Source organism: Aspergillus luchuensis, chromosome 4 (genome assembly GCF_016861625.1).
Source record: "Aspergillus luchuensis IFO 4308 DNA, chromosome 4, nearly complete sequence".
Lineage (NCBI taxonomy): Eukaryota > Fungi > Ascomycota > Eurotiomycetes > Eurotiales > Aspergillaceae > Aspergillus > Aspergillus luchuensis.
Window position 1 is genome coordinate 1,624,414 of NC_054852.1, and position 19,118 is coordinate 1,643,531.

General features: G+C 52.8%; 7 protein-coding genes across 7 annotated transcripts; 3 read left to right on the plus strand and 4 right to left on the minus strand.

Moving 5' to 3' along the window:
• Positions 1–142: 142 nt before the first annotated feature.
• Positions 143–5,593, minus strand: AKAW2_40587A (putative PHD transcription factor (Rum1); the record flags this gene model as incomplete). Its single annotated transcript, XM_041688931.1, has 6 exons — positions 143–1,268; positions 1,324–3,995; positions 4,044–4,138; positions 4,194–4,991; positions 5,061–5,109; positions 5,228–5,593. The coding sequence occupies 6 exons, from the start codon at positions 5,591–5,593 to the stop codon at positions 143–145; spliced, it is 5,106 nt and encodes a 1,701-aa protein (XP_041542667.1).
• Positions 5,594–9,153: 3,560 nt separating this feature from the next.
• On the plus strand, positions 9,154–10,490 carry SLX1 (structure-specific endonuclease subunit SLX1; the record flags this gene model as incomplete). Its single annotated transcript, XM_041688932.1, has 2 exons — positions 9,154–9,401; positions 9,464–10,490. 2 exons carry the CDS (start codon positions 9,154–9,156, stop codon positions 10,488–10,490), a joined length of 1,275 nt encoding a protein of 424 aa, XP_041542668.1.
• A 50-nt stretch (positions 10,491–10,540) lies between these two features.
• CDC8 (bifunctional thymidylate/uridylate kinase) lies at positions 10,541–11,276 on the minus strand (the record flags this gene model as incomplete). The annotated part of the gene is made up of 2 exons (XM_041688933.1): positions 10,541–11,070; positions 11,132–11,276. 2 exons carry the CDS (start codon positions 11,274–11,276, stop codon positions 10,541–10,543), a joined length of 675 nt encoding a protein of 224 aa, XP_041542669.1.
• Positions 11,277–11,828: 552 nt separating this feature from the next.
• On the plus strand, positions 11,829–13,212 carry AKAW2_40590S (tRNA-ribosyltransferase family protein; the record flags this gene model as incomplete). Its single annotated transcript, XM_041688935.1, has 2 exons — positions 11,829–12,054; positions 12,125–13,212. The coding sequence occupies 2 exons, from the start codon at positions 11,829–11,831 to the stop codon at positions 13,210–13,212; spliced, it is 1,314 nt and encodes a 437-aa protein (XP_041542670.1).
• Positions 13,213–13,926: 714 nt separating this feature from the next.
• AKAW2_40591A (methylenetetrahydrofolate reductase (NAD(P)H) MET12) lies at positions 13,927–15,906 on the minus strand (the record flags this gene model as incomplete). The annotated part of the gene is made up of 1 exon (XM_041688936.1): positions 13,927–15,906. The coding sequence occupies one exon, from the start codon at positions 15,904–15,906 to the stop codon at positions 13,927–13,929; it is 1,980 nt and encodes a 659-aa protein (XP_041542671.1).
• Positions 15,907–16,866: 960 nt separating this feature from the next.
• AKAW2_40592S (uncharacterized protein) lies at positions 16,867–17,502 on the plus strand (the record flags this gene model as incomplete). Its single annotated transcript, XM_041688937.1, has 1 exon — positions 16,867–17,502. One exon carries the CDS (start codon positions 16,867–16,869, stop codon positions 17,500–17,502), a length of 636 nt encoding a protein of 211 aa, XP_041542672.1.
• Positions 17,503–17,723: 221 nt separating this feature from the next.
• On the minus strand, positions 17,724–18,599 carry NDK1 (nucleoside diphosphate kinase; the record flags this gene model as incomplete). The annotated part of the gene is made up of 6 exons (XM_041688938.1): positions 17,724–17,858; positions 17,911–18,041; positions 18,101–18,204; positions 18,262–18,305; positions 18,391–18,421; positions 18,583–18,599. 6 exons carry the CDS (start codon positions 18,597–18,599, stop codon positions 17,724–17,726), a joined length of 462 nt encoding a protein of 153 aa, XP_041542673.1.
• Positions 18,600–19,118: the final 519 nt, after the last annotated feature.

Here is a 19,118-nt window from a genome sequence, read left to right on the forward strand (position 1 = left end):
TGTCATGCAACGTTAAAAGGTTAAGGAAAGAGGACAGTTTGAGAAAGAGAAAATCCGGACATCCCCATGAACCCACTAAACATATTATCGGTCAAGTGGTCGAGAAAAAATTTTTTTGGACTATCGGTAGGAAAAGGTTCGATCAAAGCTCATCAGCATGGTCGTCTGCCTCGGCATGGCCGTTGGTGTCCCCGTTCACTTTGTGATCAGGCGAGTCTGCATCAGGCAAGCCATCAGAGTCATCTCCGTTGCTCACGTCGAGAACCTCAAGTGCCTCGTTGGCGTGCGTGTTCTCCATCAGCTCCGGTTCAGGTTCTTGGTCTGGATCCTGATCTTGGTTTGTCAGGTCGGCGAACACATCGTCGAGGTTCTGGCGAGGACTGCTGTCGAAAGGATCACGGCTGTCCACATCCACTCCAGGAGGCGCGTCATTGTGGTCTCGGGTATACCGAGGAGAGCTGAAGAGGGACGTGTCTAAACCCTGGTGCGGTAGTGTGGGAGAACGCGGAGGGAACGACGGCGAGTCGGCCGAAACATGAGGTAAGAACGCAGAGGAGCCTGGTGCGAACGCTGGGGTAGACTCGGTGGCAGGAAGTGAGTAGTTCGCAGAGAAAGGATACGGCGGGTTTGGAGCATCGGCCATCGGCGTCAGCGTAGGACCACTGCGGCCCGAATCAGAGTTCGAGCCGTCGCCGGGCGTCTGGAGTATGGAAGGACGGCCAGTCTGAGATTCAATTGACTTGCGCTTGGCAAAGTTGGGCTGCTTAGTGCGAAGGTGAGGAGGCAGGTCTTCAGGCCGCTCCACGCCGAGCTGAGCCATGATCTTCTGCTGCTTCGTGGGGCGGGGCTTCCGAGTGGAAAGCGACTGTTCCAGGATCGGTGGAGGCTCGGGGGCAACAGGCGCCCACTTATGGATCTCTTGTCGGAAGAAATTCGTCTCATATGCCAGGAGAACCTCCGCGCCCTCGATTTTCCGCAGGTAGAAGATCAACGTGGGGACCTCCTCCGTAGTGGTGCAAGCAGCATTGGTGAAGCTGTGGAGGAAGTCCCGGAAGGTCGTGGCTTGGTTGATAATATTATCCAGGATCTCCTCCTCGTCCGGTTGGAAAGGCAGACCAGCAATCTCAGCCTGCCATTCCAAGAGATCCTCCAACTTGGGCCGGGCAGCATCTCGAGGGATCTTCTGGCGCCAGTCGCAGATCGGGCACGTGTACTTGTCAAATTCCTTGACCTTGCCCCTTGCAATCTTCAGACACTTGCCGTGGTACCTGCACACGAAGTAAGCATTGTATCCCCCTTCGAAAAAAGTATCAACAAACTTACCATTCGTGACAAACCTCACACTCGATCATCATGCCAGCTTCCGAGTGTCTGCAGATGCAAAACACATCCCGTTTCCGCGACTTCCCACCACCCCACATACTTGGAGTGCTGGTACTTTCTAGCAAACCATCTGGGGTATTATCTCGCGATGCCGGTTCGACAGGCGGCCGACAGCGATCTTCCAGATCGAAGCAATATGAATTGCGCTTCTCGACATACTCCATATGTGACTTCAGGATGTGCAGCGGGGCATTCGCCTTGCCAAATAATTTTTTGCCCTTCCTCATCCAATCCTCATGACGCTTTTGCTCACGCTCAAGGTCAATCGCACCAGTGGGCCGGCTGTTCAACTCCTCCAGAGAATCCATGAGCTCCCGGACTTCCTTGTACTTGGGACGGTTGCGAAAATCCGGATCCCGGCTCCGGTCATACAGACTCTGGATCCTGCGCTGCGCTTCGCGTTGTTTGGTCAAAATTGCGTCTACAGCTGCCAGGGTATCAGGGGACACTGGGAACCGGGATGCCTGCGCAGACAAAGCCTCGAGTTGCTGGTAGTGAACGGCTTCTACGGACATCAACTCCTTGGCTTTTGCTTCCCAGGCCTCACCGTGGCGACACAGATCCTTGAAGTGGAGGAGGTGGTCGTTGGTCTCCGATAATCCTAGTTGCTCGCCGGCCTGGATGATTTCCTGACATTCCTTCAAGGTCAGGTACCGATCCCGTTTGCGACGGGCTTCCTCGTTCCATTTCATTTGCCGGAGTATGTGCTCTAGTCCCTCAACCTCGGGTATATCCACGTTGAAATTGCGCGCGGATTCCACCAGATCCTCGACTTCCTGGACCGATCGGATGTTGGGGTTCATGAGGGCAACGTTAACGTCCTGGCGGAATTTCTCGATCTCGCGGGTCTTCTCTTCCAGAGCCGCCATCTGTGGACAGTCGAACGACAGTTTATCAGCCTCTGCAAGAAGGGCGTAGATGTTTTCTACTCTGCGAACTTCACGATCACGTTCTTCCAGCTGCGCAGCTTTAGAAGTCCCCTTGCGCCACGCCTTCTCGTTCTTCCTCCGGTTCTGCTGCTTCCGGGTAATGTAATTGGTTGCTTCTTCAACCCATTTATCGCAACGCTGGACGAAAGCCGCGAGATCTTGGAGACCAGGCAAATGGTATGGGATTTTCTCACCTTCATTAAGTAGGTTATGAAGGACCTTCAATTGGGGCTTCGGCTCGTCTTCCAGCATTTTGTCGAGCTTCTCTCCCCAGGCCTCCGGGATCCTGGCGCGTTCCTGGACCTTTAGTACTAAGGCCTTCAAGGCATCATCACCTATTCGATAGCGCAGTGTGTGGTCCGGGCCAGTTAACCTTTGTGTTAGCGGTTCGCCACAACAATCATACGTTTCCACGTGGGGCAAGCACACAGTCTTCCCAGTCTTATGGCATCGGAACTGCGCTAGATAAGTATAGGCCTTGCAATACTGGCACTGATAATCATCTTCGGGCAGGTCTTCCTCCTCAACCACAAACTTGAGTTGACAATTCCCAGTAGCTGCAGGGTCTTCAGAATACAGGGTACAATTGTGCGGAGCCAGCTCCCGATGTCGGGTGGCGAACGTCGCTCGATCGCTCAATTCCCGCGCGCAGGCACGCTGGAGTGCTGGTGCCAACCACTTGGCCGTGGTGATAGATTGATCACGAGCTGCAGCTGTCAAAAGGAGCTCGTCATGGGAGAAACACGGGTGTCGACGGAAATCTTGAAGGCGCTGCACCCCCATGGCACCCCAGGGTTCCCAATCCGCAGGCGCAAAGTTGACAGCCTCGTTAAAGTTGAAACCATGGTTGAACCCGGCATGGTATGCCTGCGGGAAGGTGATCACGAATTGACCCGCCCGCTGATCCAGTGCATACACTCTAACACCGGCCTTTCTCAGTTGATCCGGGGGCATTAGCGTGACCAGCTGGAACAGAAGGTCGGGTTGGCCCTCAAACAGCTCCGGTACCGCCTGCCGCATGGCTTCCTCGAATGCCTCGGCATCCGCTCCGGGAATGCCGTACCAAGTCTTGGTGGCGCCAAAATGCTGGTAATTGGCCGAATAAGCATAATGGTCTTCATTGTGCCAGCAGAATGTCGAAAAGCACATGCCAACATAGACCCAAGGGACAGTCATGCCGGAGATGTCAGACTTGATATGGCGGAACAGGGAGTCTCCGTGGAAAGGCATCACGTTTAGATTCCAAGGATCAACCGAGTAGGGATCCAGCGGATTCCGTTCAATGGTGGGAAAACCACTTCCATGCGTGGTTGAATGAATATCTGCACCGTACTCGACCTCGACCGTCTCCGTCAAGCTCTCCACCAGTCGCCAGAATTCGCGCTCAACATCATCCTCAGATTCACGTCGGTGAGTATTGAGCACGGGGTCAAAAGGCATCTTGGAGGCGAAGTAGGTTTTCTTGAAGTTGTTCGCCTTCTCTTGGAACTGCTTGAGCGAATACACGCCACCCTCTTCGAAGCCAAATTCGCCGGTACCGACCAGGCACTTGGGGCAATGCCAGTCATATTCAGGGACTGTGGTCAGGGGTGGATCGAGACAGGATTTGTGATACCCATGATCACAACTATCACACACTAGAATCGACGAGCGTTCCTCCGATTTTCCACATATTTCGCATTTCTGGCTAAAGTTAGCATTGAGATAATGTAACAATGAAGAGTAACATACATCACCAGTCTTCCGGTGATCGCTCTTGCGTTGCCGAGGTGGTGCAGGACGCAGGAGGCTCATGTGTGAGCCCGATACAGTGGGCAGTGGCGCATCTGAGCAAGAAGGGTTAGACAGCGACTACTACGTCTACAGTGAATAGGCACATACCTTTCCGAAGTCGCTTGCTCCGTCGACCATTAGCATCAACTTCACCGTTTTCAGCGTGCGATGCACTTTCGTGGCTGATCGCGCGCTTCATTGGCGGACCCGCGTGGCCATTGGAAGCAGCGCTTGGATTGGCCGGGTGCTCAGCGATACTCTTCGGGGTGAGAGAGCCATTGTCTGCTTCCCGCTTCACGGCGGGGCCACTATTCACAGCCACAAAAGATGGAGATCGATTGACAGCAGTGAAACCACTCGAGCCAGCATTCACGGGTGTAAATCCAGACGCAATCGGCCGAGCAGGCTCGATGGGCGGTGTGGGCTTCTCTGGAGTTGCCTCGACCTCCTTTGCCGCACTTGGAGGCGCAACTGGATTGCTCGGTGCGGGCTGAGGCGTGGCAGACGGTGTGGCGCTGTCAAGTGATACAGGCTTTTTGGGCATGGGGGAATGGTTCGGGGACGGTGTATAAGGACCACCATGTTCCAGCTCCAATTGTTGCTGAACCCCGGGCTTGGCCACACGCAGATACTCTTCGTATGGCTGAAGCCATCTTTGATACGAATTCTTGAGCGATGTGGAGAGCGAGGACATGATTTTGCCACTGTAGCCCAAGTCGCGCCCAATCTCGGCCCATTTCTTCATCTTGCAGACTTGATCAAAGCCACCACGGACCTCCACCGCCTTTTTCAGTTTGTACAGATCCAGCGGACGTTTGTCGACGCTCGGGAATCGGTTGAGGTTGGTGCCATGTTGCTTGTGAAACTTGGCCAATTGATCGAGGTAGTTCAAGTTTGCACGAGTTCCTGAGTCCGCGTCAGAACTGGGCTGCGGAGCTCCACCGGCAGCTTGTTTGGCTGAGCGCGGGGGCATACCTCCTTCAACCGAGTTGAGCTCCTGCCGACGGGTTTTGAAATGGAATCGCTAGAAGAACGCGTTGGTCAGCCCTATTTAGCCCCCACAGGATATCCCAGACTGGAGTCACTGCAGCTCTTTGTTTGCTCCACACCCAGAAAACAAGATCGCAGGAACACTCGCATACCTCTGTATCTATAGCAAACGTTGGTTGCCAGTTCTCAGGCGGAATGATCCGGCAAATTCCATACTTCTTCCCCTCCGGCGCGATCTTGCGGATGTATGCCTCGGGATCCTTGAACTCCTCCTCTGTCGGCCGGAAGGTGGGTGCCTCTTGTAACCCATGGGGGCGCACTCGTGTACTCGGTTCGCGAGGGGCATTGGGTTGTCCACGGCGCTCGACGGTGGACAAGTCGAGGGGTTCGGACCTGCGAGCGCTCAAGGGAACATTGTGAGAATGCGATGGGTGAGTGCTGGCCGATCGAGTGGGTTGGCGACTCGTTGAAGGCTGCAGGCCTGTAGAGGCGCCTCCAGCAGAGGCCGGAGCCACCATTTCTGAGGGGCGACAATGGTATCGAGGCGAGAGAGAATTTGCGCGTGATTTACCGCGGACGGAAGGGGGCCAGCATCCGATGCGAAAAACACATGGAGGAGGGCCAGATCAACTGAGAGAGAGATGGAGTTTAGTGTCGAGAACCGAGGATAGAACACCTGGTGAGATTGGATGAAGGAAGAAGAAAAGTAGGGCCGAGGGATGGGATGGGGAGGGGAAGGAGATGGGGAGATAGCGAGGGAGGTGGAAATTGATGATGATAGAGAGCAAAAGGGCAGCCAGCCAGCAGATGGACTGTCAAAGGGCAGGCCGAGATGAACCCGGGAGGGCTAGTGTGGAGAATCTCGGAACAGGAACAAGGATTGGAAAGAGTAACGTGCTCACCCCAGGTAAAGAAAAAGCCGGTCAGCAGACAGAGAGAGAGAGTGGGAGGGAAGAAGAGAGGGATGAGAAAGAGAAGGGATCGGGGGGAGGATCAGAATCCCGTAGCAGGGGTGTTTTCCGTAGGGTAGGGAAAGTAGTAGTAGGGGAAGTAGGAGGTTTAGTTTAGAAAATGGGGGTTGAGATTTAGCAGTCGTGACGATTGGAGGAATTGACCGTAGCCGGAAGTAGTCCTAGCTAGTAAGGTAGTTCGCAGGGAAAGCCACTTGGGCCAAACCAGGTAGTAGTAGTAGTAGTTTAGTTAGTAGCTAATGGGGCACAGCTTGGGCTTTTTAGCTGACTAAAAAAGACAATCATGGGTGAAGACTGATCGTCTAGATAGTCAGTTCAGTCTAGTCTGGTTATCGAGATGTAAGTAGATAGATAGGAAGTTGTTGTTTCCTATCCACAACTTTCCCCCGTCCCGTCAGACCTGAACTGGAGAAAGAGAACCACCCACCCCAAGTGGATCGGCAACTGAAGAAAAACGATCAGATGCCGAATTCGTCTGGAGTTAAAAAAGAAGGAATGGATGGAACGGAAATATGCTAAGGGGAAGAAGGTGTGCAGAAAAAAAGGGAAAAATAGGAGAGGGAAAATAGAAGGATAAATCGAGACGAATAGAAGGGGGGGAAAAAGCAAATGGGTGAAGAAAAAAGAAAACGTACTTCACAGTAAGAAGTCAGAAGCAGCAAGTCAAGCCAAGTCCATTCGTCAAGAGAGAGACATGCGAGAAATGGAAATCGTCCTCTCGATCCATGACTTGCATCTGGATATTCTGGCCTCAGGCAGCAAAGACAGGGTAGCGAATACAACAAAAGCGGTAATCAGACATTCCCCAAATAGGATAGGCTCTGTTACCGTATAGCCGTATGGAAACGGGAAAGATACCAGCTGGACTTCATTCCATCCACTTCTTGCCCGCAAACGGTGATGTAACGACTTTCGACGACCTCGGAAGAAGGGAAACTTTCCTGCCTTTCCACTTTTCCAATATCCCCAAACTCAATACCCATCTTTTCTCTCTTGGATTAACACAACCTTCCCTAGCTAGCACCTACCTTATTATTACTTCTACCTTTGTACTGTACTTCTAACTGGTAATACTTATATAAAAAAGCTTATAGTTATACTCCATAGAGGAAGGTCGATATGTAATATAACACTGCTTATTCCCAATGGCACGTTTGTTCTTGATTTTCGCTATCGACTAGTTAGTCTGTATAAAGCTCCTACTTACACACACAAGTGAAGCTCAGCTCCACCATCTTATTCTACTGCAGGAGATGGAAGTTTCGATTAAAAAAAACAAAGAAAAAGGAAATAAAAAAGGCTGGACAAAAGGAAACATTGCATGGCATATTCATTCAGAGAGAAAAAGAAACACGATAATATTATTAAGTAAGAATATTAAATTGCGCACGCCATCGGGGTTTGAAGGTCCAAGAAAAGTCCCTTCGGATGGCAAAACCCCAAGGGTAAGACAGAGAAGAAGGTATAGATAGGTATGGGTATGGTTATGGGTATGGGTAAGGGTATGGGGCGGTAAATTCATGACCACATCATCCTTGATCTTACAGGGGAAATTGAACGAACGGAGTCGCCCGGGTTGCTTAGCTCAACCATATCAGGCTTTATCCTCACGTCGTGGCATATCTTACCCACAACAAACGACCCCGTCCCATCTACATTGGCATTAGCAAAAGTCTATCAGGATGGGCAGATGGCAATAAGAGCATCCGAAGAACTCGCTGAGACTCTACGGAGTAGCCGAGTCTCTGATCTCCGAATGGGATGTTGGGAGGGTTCTGAAGGAGGGAGGCAGGTATGATACGCATTCCTGAGTGTGACACGTCAACCATGGTCCGGAACCGACCACAAAATATCTCAAATCAGAGGGGTATAAGGGCACACAGACCAAACACAATGAGAATAATAATATAGTGTACCATAATACCAATCCATGGGAAACTCCACCGGGCAGGCCGTCTCCCTAATTACACTAGATACTATCCATCCCTTGGGCTGGTAACAGCAACTGGCTAGGGAATATTGGCTACCGTCGTCCTCGCTAGCCTAGTCTAGGGAAATCATGCAATGCTCACTTCCCTAGCCCCGATCATGCCCAGTTCAGATCACATGCGCCCACCAGCTTACGGGTCGAGCTTTTCCGGACTTCGGGGACCCAGTCTGTACGGTCCGCAGGAATGCGGGTGAAAATGGGATAGTCTGTCTGTCTGGGCTGGGTGGGATGGGGAGGAACACCCCTCTCTCCCCGAGGCTATCGATGGCTATCCATCCCTTGTGCTTCCTCGTCGTCGCCCCGAGTATGCATTCATATTGTTGTGGCTCATATTGCCGAGCAGATGTCAAGCACGATTGTCAATCAGCTGCAGCGTCGTCTGCAGTACTTATGTCAGGCTGTAGTGCCACAGTACTTTGCACCCGGCTAATTAGACGTTCGATGATCCCATCCTGTAGAAATTCTAGATCCGCTGAGTTTTCTTTTTATTTCTTGGCCCTCTTTTGTTCCTTTTCCGCGTCGTCTCCTTTGTCCGCTTTGCTCCGTACTGATCCCTGGCAAGTGTCATGCAATTTCCAAATGGGGTTGTTGATGGGACACGGCAACCCCCTTCATTGCCAGCCATCATTGCCATGAGTGGTTGAGCCTCACTCGACGCGCTGTCCAGACTAAGTAGATCGAGCTTTATCACTGCATCAACAGGCGAGCAAGATGGTGTTGACAGGTTGACAACAGTAGCCATGAAGAGCAAGCACATGGCTCAAAAATCCCCTGCAGGTCATCGGGCGCAGCAAGCAAAAGAAAAGAGTACATACATACTCCGTAGATGCTGCTGCGCATTTGAGAAAGTCGAGTCCCGAGTAGCGCTCAGTATTCTGGAATGTCATGTGACTAGGGGTATTCTTGCTGGAGCAACAGCTGATCGATCGACCAAAACCGCGTAGATCTTGAACGCCAAATTGATCTAGATCGCAAGCATTTCCATCCGCGCAGTTCTTGCAGAAACGCCTCTTTTCATCAATACCTACTTAATTCAGATGGTATGCGTCACTAGCCCATACTGTACCGAACTCGATCATCTCGATAACTAGAGAACGAGCCTTGTTTATCTGCTACAATGGACGATGCAGAGGTTGATCATACTAAACCGATCCCGGCCTACTACTGCTGTTATCTGCTGCGTTCAACCAAACAGCGCACTTCCCTGTATATTGGCTCCACTCCACATCCTGCCAGGCGACTTGCGCAGCACAATGGAGATTCCAAAGGCGGTGCTCGCAAAACAGCCAAGGACGATAAAAGACCGTGGGAAATGGTCTTGCTCGTCGAGGGCTTTACGAGTCGCGTGGCTGCATTACAATTCGAGTAAGCAGCTATGAACACATCATCGCACTCTTGTTACACTGCAGATTCTAATAGCATTGTAGGTGGGCGTGGCAGAACCCAAAGATGTCTTCGCAGCACCCGGCGAATCGCCACCAGATTGACTTAGAGACTGGCGAAGCGACAGACACCTCAGGGGTGCAGCCCAGTACCGAAACCGGCAAGGCTAAGCATCGAGGTCGTGGTTCCCGGAGATCCTTGAAGGCCCATTTAGAAGACTTGCATCTTTTCTTACGTTCGACCTATTTTTCGAAATGGCCGCTAAGATTACGATTCTTCAACAGAGACGTCTACCAGCTGTGGGCGACATGGTGCGACCGCGTTGATGCCTTGCTTCCCGATCATGTCCGGGCCATTTTGGATGGGGACTGTCCCGAGGACCCTCTGTCACGGACCGACGAGCCGAGAGTCCGAAGCGTTGAATATATCAAGGTCGACTACAGCCATATCTATGACTACGTAGAGAAGTCCCATTTCTTGCTGGATGATCCCAGCGATTTGCGTTGCAAATTATGCCATGAAAAGGTTGTTCCCAGTGAAGAACTAGCTGTAGTTTGCCCCCGGGCAAGCTGCTATTGCATCAGCCATCTATTATGTCTGTCAGCCAGATTTCTGGAGTACGCCGAGGAGCCAGAGCAGCTCGTTCCGATTGATGGAAATTGTCCTCTATGTAATCAGGTCATCCAATGGTCGACAATGATGCAGGAACTGAGCCTCAGAACTCGAGGACCAAGTGAGTCACGTGCCATTTTGCGAAAGGCAAAACGAGGCCGTGCAAAGGCGCCTGATCCTATCCATGAAACAAGCGCCGTTGACAAAGTAGCCAGCGCGTTCGAACACCCAGGCAGCCGAGCCGCATGCGTCGAGAGTGCGTCAGTTGGCGTCAGCGACGGTCTTGATGTGGACCATCATGACGACGCTAGTTTGGATGAAAATTGGACGGAGTCGTTAGATCTGGATCCGAATTTCGATGAACTCTTGGACCGCCCAAAGGACCATAAGATGGAGTCGTCTAGGGTGGAGATCATCATAGACGACAGTGACTGCGAAGAGATGGAGGAGCTGGGATGAACCTCTTGTTTGCTTCGCAGTGTTTCTCGCTATTCCTCCTTGGGAGGAAGTTAAGCTGCAATTGACACGAATCGCTTCAATGGCCCAATGGCGTCCAAGCGAGCTATGCAGTCCACCACGCTCTTCTCGATGTCCACCGAAACAGCTTCAAATGACCTGCCAGCATCGATCACGCGAATGTCACCGCTGCGTTGGACACGGAAGATGGTTTGGAACAGTTCCCGCACCCGGGTTTGCATAGTCTCATTCTCATAGCGTTCGGCACCGAAGCCACCGCGCTTGGCCGCTTCGTCCGGGGCGATACTCAGGAAAACGCACAGGTCAGGCTGGGGCAGCCCGATCTCCGGGGTCCAAGCCCACTCCAGGGACAAGGTGGGATTGGCTTTGGCGGCCGAGTACACGGCACCTGAATAGGAATAGCGGTCCACGATGACAGTGATGCCCGCTGCTATATCTTCCTCAATAGCCTGAGCAATTTCCCAGCGGTTGGCAGAGAAGAGGAGATGGATGGAATGATCGTCCAACTGCGACTGGCCACGTAGATAGCTATCGATGAGCTTTCCAATGGGAGTGGTCCGGTCTGCGGAAGTGTGGATTAGAGCGGTGCTCACGAGGACAACTAAAACAGGAAGGGGAGCTACCTGGGAAGCGAATGTACTTGACCGAATGGCCTAGTTCTTGTAGTTTCTGGTGTAGAGATTCACACTGACTGGACTTGCCCGCGCGGTCCAGCCCCTCGACCACAATGAGAGCCCCGCGTCGCGCGGGAGGAGCTTGTGCAGCCATGTTGTGCAGTGTGCAGGGGGGTCAATTGACAACCGGAGAGTTTCACAGAGTGAAAATGATAATGAAGAGCCTCAGGGAAACTCAATTTTCTATCCTTAACTTACCACAGATAAGGAAGAGGAGCAGAGGTGTGCCATGAAAGAGAAATGAAAGTGGCTTGACGCGCGGGTCGCGACGAGCTGGAGGGGATCTTGCCCGTTTGGGAATGGCGTCCATCGTGACTCTATCTGCTCCATTCTGGGATTATCAGTTGGCGATACATCTTCTGTAATGTAATTCAGAACAGCAATATTTCTCGTTTACAATACATCCAATACTAGACACATTTCTTCATCGACTCTTTTGAAATTTTTGAGACAGCCCTAGCCAGACATTGGGGAATACATCCAATACTATCGAACCCACCATCTAATATCGATACCAACGACTAGTGGGGAAGCACATTTTCATCGGCACGCGCCGCGCTCATCTTCTCCAACAACGGCCGGATTCTCTCTCTCCTCTCTCCACCATCCCCATCCCTTCGTCAAACCTCCACTCCTCAGGGTCGCCATGGGCTCAGAGTCTTCCCCACAACCATCGAATGAGATGCTCACCTTCAATGCTACGGCCTCCGTCCTGACTCCCCGACTGGGAAGACTGGCCTTTGCCGGCAGAAAACCCATCTCCACCCCACATTACATCCCTCTGGCCTCCCGAGGCGTCGTTCCGCATATTGCCCATGATGTGCTGCGTGATCACACAGACATCGGCAGTTTATATGTCGGTCTCGAAGATTGTATGCCCTCCTCTCCTTGTTCGGAGATCGAATCCGCGCTGACACGAATGCCCATCGGGGCCCAGATCAGTCGTAGAAAGACAAAGCCAAAAACATCCGCCTCCGATCTATACCATTCCCACTGCACACGATGAATCGGCCCTGCGCAAATTCGTCGCTCTCCCCGATGATCTCCTCTTGATCATGGGCGCACGTCGGGAGCCCCCGATCAAATGCCCCCCAGCCAATACCCCCAACTCCGTCGCCATCTACACCTCCGTCGGCTTCAGACAGCTTGAAGCTACCCAATACGTCGACGCCGTGCAGAAGCTCAACCCGGACATCGTCATCGGACTGGCAGATCTCGTGCTGGGACACACCCCTGGCAACAAGAGACGCGGCAAGATGGTGGATCGCACCCACGCCTTCACTACACATGCCACAGGACTACTCTACGGCAACACAGTGCCAGAGAACACCCGGTCAAAGTCAGCCTACTTCGCTCCCGTCCTCCCTCTCGAAAACGCCCAGCAGTCAATCTACATGGACGACCTCGAGACCGAGCTCCGACCCTTCATCTCCGGCCTGGCCCTCTACGAATCGGCATCTCTATCAGCCATCTCCGAACCGCTCGGAGACCTCCCCCGCCTCCTCTACAGCGCACCGGCAACTCCACACGACATCCTCCGCGACGTTTCCCTCGGAGCAGATCTCCTCACCATCCCTTTCATGGGCGTCTGCTCTGACGCCGGCATCGCCCTGGACTTCACCTTCCCATCACCCAACACCCCCACGACCATCACCCAACCCCATGACCTCGCCTTCGACCTCTGGTCCCCATCCCACACAATCGACACCTCCGCACTCTCCAATTCCTGCGAATGCTACACCTGCCGCAACCACCACCGCGCATACATCCACCACCTCCTAACCGCGAAGGAAATGCTCGCCTGGACCCTCCTCCAAATCCACAACCACCACGTAATGGATACCTTCTTCGCCGCCATCCGCGAAAGCATCTCCCGGGGTACCTTCGAAGCCGACACCCAGACCTTCCAACGGACCTACGTCTCCGAATTACCCAAACCTACCGGCCAAGGTCCACGGTACGTTTTACACACCCTCTATCTATCCCCTCAATCCCTCATAACCACACCCACAACAACAACTAAACAATAGACTGATATATTTATAGTCTCCGCGGCTACCAACTCCCCGCCTCCGGCCCCAACCAACCGCGCCGTAATGCCCGCGCATACGGTAAACTCGACGACGCAGTGGAGAAGTTCGCCGAGTCGCAGTCTTCTCTCGCAACGCCGGATACAGGCGCCGAGGGACTCGAGGAGCATGGATTCGGGATGAAGGAGGTGTCGTAGTTTCAATGTTTTGATTCATTCATAGATGTCTACATGCATGTGAATGCATTTTTACAAATAGATAGTTATGACATAGCATAGCGTGGATTCGTGGATGGATGGATAATTATATATAGTAAACGAAGAGTTGATTCCATAGATTACTGTTTCTCCCAGACAACGGAATGTAATATTTGATTGAAAGGTATGAAATTGCAGATTCTATTTTCCGGTCAACTCATGATATGATGCAAACTAATACATACATACATACATACACACGTCCTCTTCCGTCATTCATTCCCTCTTTCATATTCGAATTAGATTTGTTGAAAATAAGACAAGATTCAATTACCAAAATGAAACAGACCCCTCACCATTTGTATAGTAGTAGTACTGTGCTTTACTTACTGGTGAAATGTAATCCAGATAAACCAAATCCATCATCCCCGACGCAACCACGCACCACCCAGACCAAGCCAGCGGCCAGAAGTAGTCCATAGTTTTAGGTTAATACATCCATCATATCAGAAAAAAATCACTGAGAATTCGCCAACTCGCGCCACATCCACTTCTTCTCATCTTCCTCTTCCTCAGAGCCAGCTTCTGTGCCGGCGCCGAACTCTTGACCCACCACACAGACAAGCCAGACGTCGTTCTTGGTCTCGTCCAGGAAGCGCTCCGTCGCCGAGTTCTTGGGGTAGATGCGACGCCATTCATCCCAGATGCGATAGGCTTCGTCGCCCCAGGCACGGAAACTGACTTCCTCAATGATGGTGGGGGTGACGATCTCCTTGCCGCGGAAGACACCCCAGGTGACGGCGTTGACGTTGGCCGGGTTGATGTCGATCGGGTCCGGGTCGTCGGGGTTGGGGCCGGGGAGGGAGGATTCGAAGTCGCCCTTGACGTTGGTGGCGAACCAGGCGAGCTTCTCGTGGCCGTGTTTCTGGAGGAGAGGCTTGAGGACAGTGAGGTAGTCTTTGGTGGGGCAGAAGAATTCCACGAAGGGCTTCTGGAAGACAAATCCCTCTCCCGGTGGACCCCAGCCGAAGACGGGGTCGTCGCTACGGACACCGTTGAGGGCGGGTTGCGAGGCCAGAGTCCACCAGCCTTTCTTGTCGATTAGAGTTAAAAGCTCGGGTTGGATCACGGCTGTCTCGGCGTTCAGGCCATTGCTGTCCTCTTCGGCGCCTCCTTCGGACCAGGGGACCATGTGGAGCTCGCCGGAGACGTGGCGGCGGAATAGGGTGCTAATGTCTTCGCGGGTGACGGGGTAGCCCCAGATGCGCCGGGCAGTGGCAGCGGAGACGTGCAGCGAGGGACCGTAACCGTCGATCTCACCGAAAGCGGGCGAGCGTGCATCACCCCAACGTCCGTTGGGGAAGTCATCCCATGTGGCTTCTCTGCCGAGGGCACCGAGACCTTCGGAGATCTGGAGGGTTGTGCTGCGGTCGGGCGGCATGGCGGGAAGGCCGGCGCTCAAGGCGGAGGCCTCATGTGTTATGGAGTCTTTCGAAGAGGGTTCGGAGATCTGTACCTTGTCGACGATGACACGGTTGTGAGGGATGGAGCTGACGGATGAGCGGCGGCTGGCCAGTGTGCGGATGGGAGCACCGTTCGGGGCGATGTACGACGACGAATCCATAGCAGACAAGTTACCTCCATCGACCAAGGCATCGGAGTCATCGATTTCTGTGTAGGGGGGAATGAGTTCGCAGCGCTCGAGAATGAACGACACCGTCTTCTCCAGGTTCAGAGTGTAGAAGTGGAATCCGCGGAGACCAGGAGAGACCAGATCGCGGATGCCATACACAAGATCAGTGATGATGTCGACACCAATGCGCTTCACAGCATCGTCATCATGCTTCACCTCCTCCAGCTTGGACAGGACCTGCGGGGGGATCTTGACATGACTGAGCTTCGTGACTCTCGTCAGAATCTTGTAACTGTGGATGGGCATCAGACCGGGGACGATGGGGATGGTCTTGAAGACGCCAGATTCATGGTTCCGTAGCATCGTCTCAAACTTGGTGTATGCCTCCAGATCGTAGGTCAACTGAGTCATGATGAAGTCCGCACCGGCCTGCGTCTTCTCGATCAAGTAGGGCAGGTCCCTGGCCGGATCCTGAACATCCTGGAAGTTATCGGCGGGGTGACCCTCGGGGTACGCCGCCACACCAATGCAGAAATAGTCGCCATACTGCTTGCGAATGTAGCGCACCAAGTCGACGGCAAATGTAAAGTCCTTGTTGCTGTCATCCTCGCCGTGCATGTTGTATTCTTCGCTCCGGGGCGGGTCACCCCGCAAGGCCAGGATGTTCCTGATTCCAAGCACCTTGGCTTCCTCCAGGGCTTCGTCGACCAAGGCGCGACTCATATTCGTACAGGTAAGGTGTAGACATGTCGTCAGCTGCAGTTGGCGCTGACAGATCTCCGCCAGCTCCAGCGATCTCGCGGCGGTGCTTCCTCCAGCGCCCCAAGTGACCGTCACGAACAACGGGCGCAAAGCCTGGGCCATACGCTCCAACCGGGCTTGTAGATTGGCGAAACCCTAGATAGACGGCAAGCATTTTTGTTAGCGACCGATATATCATCGTAGATTTGAGTCACTCCAGTGCGGGGAGTTTGTAGAGGGTTGCCCCACCATCTTTGTCTTGGGAGGGAAGAACTCCAAAGAAAAGTAATTGGCGTCTGGCGGCAAAGCCGCGATCTTGTCCGTGATCTTCTCCATGATGAGCGCAGTCTCAGCAGCCGAAACAGCGACACGATGGCGGACGGAGGAGAGGGAGTGGAAGGCGAGGAAAGAAGAAGGCGTGAAGGACGGAGGTGGGGAAGAACAAGACTTCCTCCCTCCGATGGAGCCTCCGGAAAAGGCACCATGACGAACTGCCGACCCCATCGCTGCCAGCATCATTCTTGTCATGAACTGAGCCCAATTATTATCATCCCGGCCGATCGGTGGAACATCCTGCTAGTAGAGGCCTGGACAACCATGTCGCCGATCGGAGAGTGAATATTTGGTGCTCAGTATGGGCCCGGTTCCTCTCTCCATTTGCACTGTATCGTTCGCGTCTAAAATGCTCGGGTAGTTCTTGTCCATGACTTGAAGAGATTCTTCTTCCCTGACATTATCCCATCGACTTGCTCGATGACTTCCCAGGACTTGTAAGAAAGAGAGGACCCCAGGGACTGGGTAATTGCAGGTCCTGGACGAACAAATGCATGTAAATTCCCCCCTTGTTCTGCGTATAGTTTATTCTCTCCTCGTTGCAAACACAGCAAACATCAACTCTTCATTGATTATCTCCGATGGCCTCGCGATATCGGCTTCACAACCACCCAGTTGATTGGATTACAATTGCGAAATACAATACAATACCATTATCTTCCTGACTTTCTCGGTGGTACCTGACCGGGAATCGCTTCTACCCCCTGCATAGGGCCGACAGCTTCACTCCCCCAACCCTATCCAGCCACAATGCCATCATCGCGCTCTATCCTCCAAACTTATCGTCTCATCTCACAGCGCAAACCCTCCGCCCACCGTCTCTTCTCAACTCCTCCTCCTCCCCCACCCCCTTCCGCAAAAGATGTCCGGTCGCGTCTACACAAATTAAATGATCGTCTTCCAGCCTCGGTCCGTCCCTACACCACGCCTCTTCTCGGAGCTCCCGCAACCCACATTACATCCTTCCTCATCCTGCACGAGATCACCGCCGTGATCAGTCTATTTGGATTGGTGGCTGCCTTTCATTATAACAATGGATTGCTCCCGGATATGTCCTCCAATCAATTGTTCGAGGAGCAGACGCAGAAGTTCGGACGTTGGCTGCGGAAGAAAGGCTGGGTGGAGGAGGTGGATGTTGATACTGTAGCTGAGGAGTATGGAGGAGACAGTGCACACCACCATGGCGAGGCGGAACGGTCAGCGTGGTCAGTCCAAGGCGAACGGGAGGGAGTGAGGTTGATCTTGGAGTTCGCAACAGCTTATCTCATTACCAAGGCTCTAATGCCGGTCCGCATCGTGGTGAGTGTTTGGGCTACCCCGTGGTTTTCTAGAGCCGTGCTTTCGCCATTGGGTAGAGGTGCTAGAGGACTGTTTGGGAAGAAATGATTGTCGGATCAGGCACAGTGCATATATGTATGATGTAGTGTTGGGCGGGTTTAAGCTTTGTACGGAGTACTACTAGCGTGGCATTATATAGATCATGAATATATTTTATATTTGTATTTCTAGTTCTCATGAGATCTTGGAGTTTTATATCACCCGAGGTACTCTACATCCCAACTCGTAGCGGAATGCAGGCGCTCAGGCGCAGGTCTGGCCGGAATAATTTAGGCCTTCTCGTAGATCCAGTCGAACTGGGAGTGCTTCCACTGCTGGAGCTCGCTGGGGGAGAACCAGAGGGAGATCTCCTTCTGGGCGTTCTCGACGGAGTCGGAACCGTGGCAGACGTTGCGGCCGACGTCCTATGCAACTGTCAGTGAGATGTCTCGATCATGAGGGGATCGGAGTCCTTACGATGGCGTAGTCACCACGGATGGTGCCGGGGGCGGAGGCAAGGGGGTTGGTGGCACCGAGGATGGTGCGGCCGGTCTTGACGGCGTCACGGCCCTCCCAGACCATGGCGCAGATGGGGCCAGAGAGCATGTCTAGAAGCAAGATCAGTATGCTGGCATGCGTCAATGTTCAACATGTGTGGGTTACATACAGGAGACGAGACCGGGGAAGAAGGGCTTCTCCTTGAGGTCAGCGTAGTGCTTCTCGAGGTGCTCACGGCCGGGAGAGCAGAGCTTCAGAGCAACGAGCTTGAAGCTGGAACAATGTTAGTATCTATGCTTTTGCAAATGCCATTCAATAGGTAATACGAACCCACGGTTCTCGAAGCGAGAGATGATGGGGCCAACGAGTCCGCGCTGGTAGTAGGGTCAGTACTGGTTTATTCCGGAGATGCCGCAGATGCATCGAAAAGCGATGATTCGAGGCGTGAATCAGTCATACCTGGACACCGTCGGGCTTGATGGCAATGAAGCTAGATCAATTGGTTAGTGTCATGATTGCAATGAGGGGTTGATGAGGATCCAGGGAGCAAGATCCCTAAGGACCCCCCGAGAGAAAGAGAGAGAGAGAAAAGAGCAATGGAGGGGTAGAGGGGTAAAAGGAAGAAAATAATAGAAAGTGGAATCAACTTACGTCTGCTCGGAAGACATTTTGATGGATGTGAGAGTATAACAATGAAGTCACTGAGATACGATTGAGGGAACAAGAAGAAGAAAGAGAAGAAGCAGAGCCGGTGGTGAGTTGGCGAAAAATATAGGGAGGGACCGTAAAAGCCAGTGTGGGGCAGCCAGAAGGAGGGGCAATACTCACTCTCTGAGACAACTTACGGGCTGGTTGACTGATTCCCGTGGGTGCCTGCATGCCTGCATGCCTAACTGCCTGATCGATGACTTGAAAAGTACCTCCTGCCTGAGGCCAGAACAAGTCTAATCCCCAGCCGCCAAAATAAGACTAGCGCCCACACTAAGCCTAACTGAGAGCTTCCCCCCATCTCAGCTCCATCTGGCCAGCCTGGAACTATCGAGTGCCCTTGTTGTACTACTTGCATTATATTATCGTATCTAGTTGCATTTTCCTTCTTCTATCCCAGCACATAACGGCTTTGTGTGTGGGACCTTCACCTCTGGTAGATGCAGGTCGACACGCTAGTGGTTGCTGATAGTTCTTCT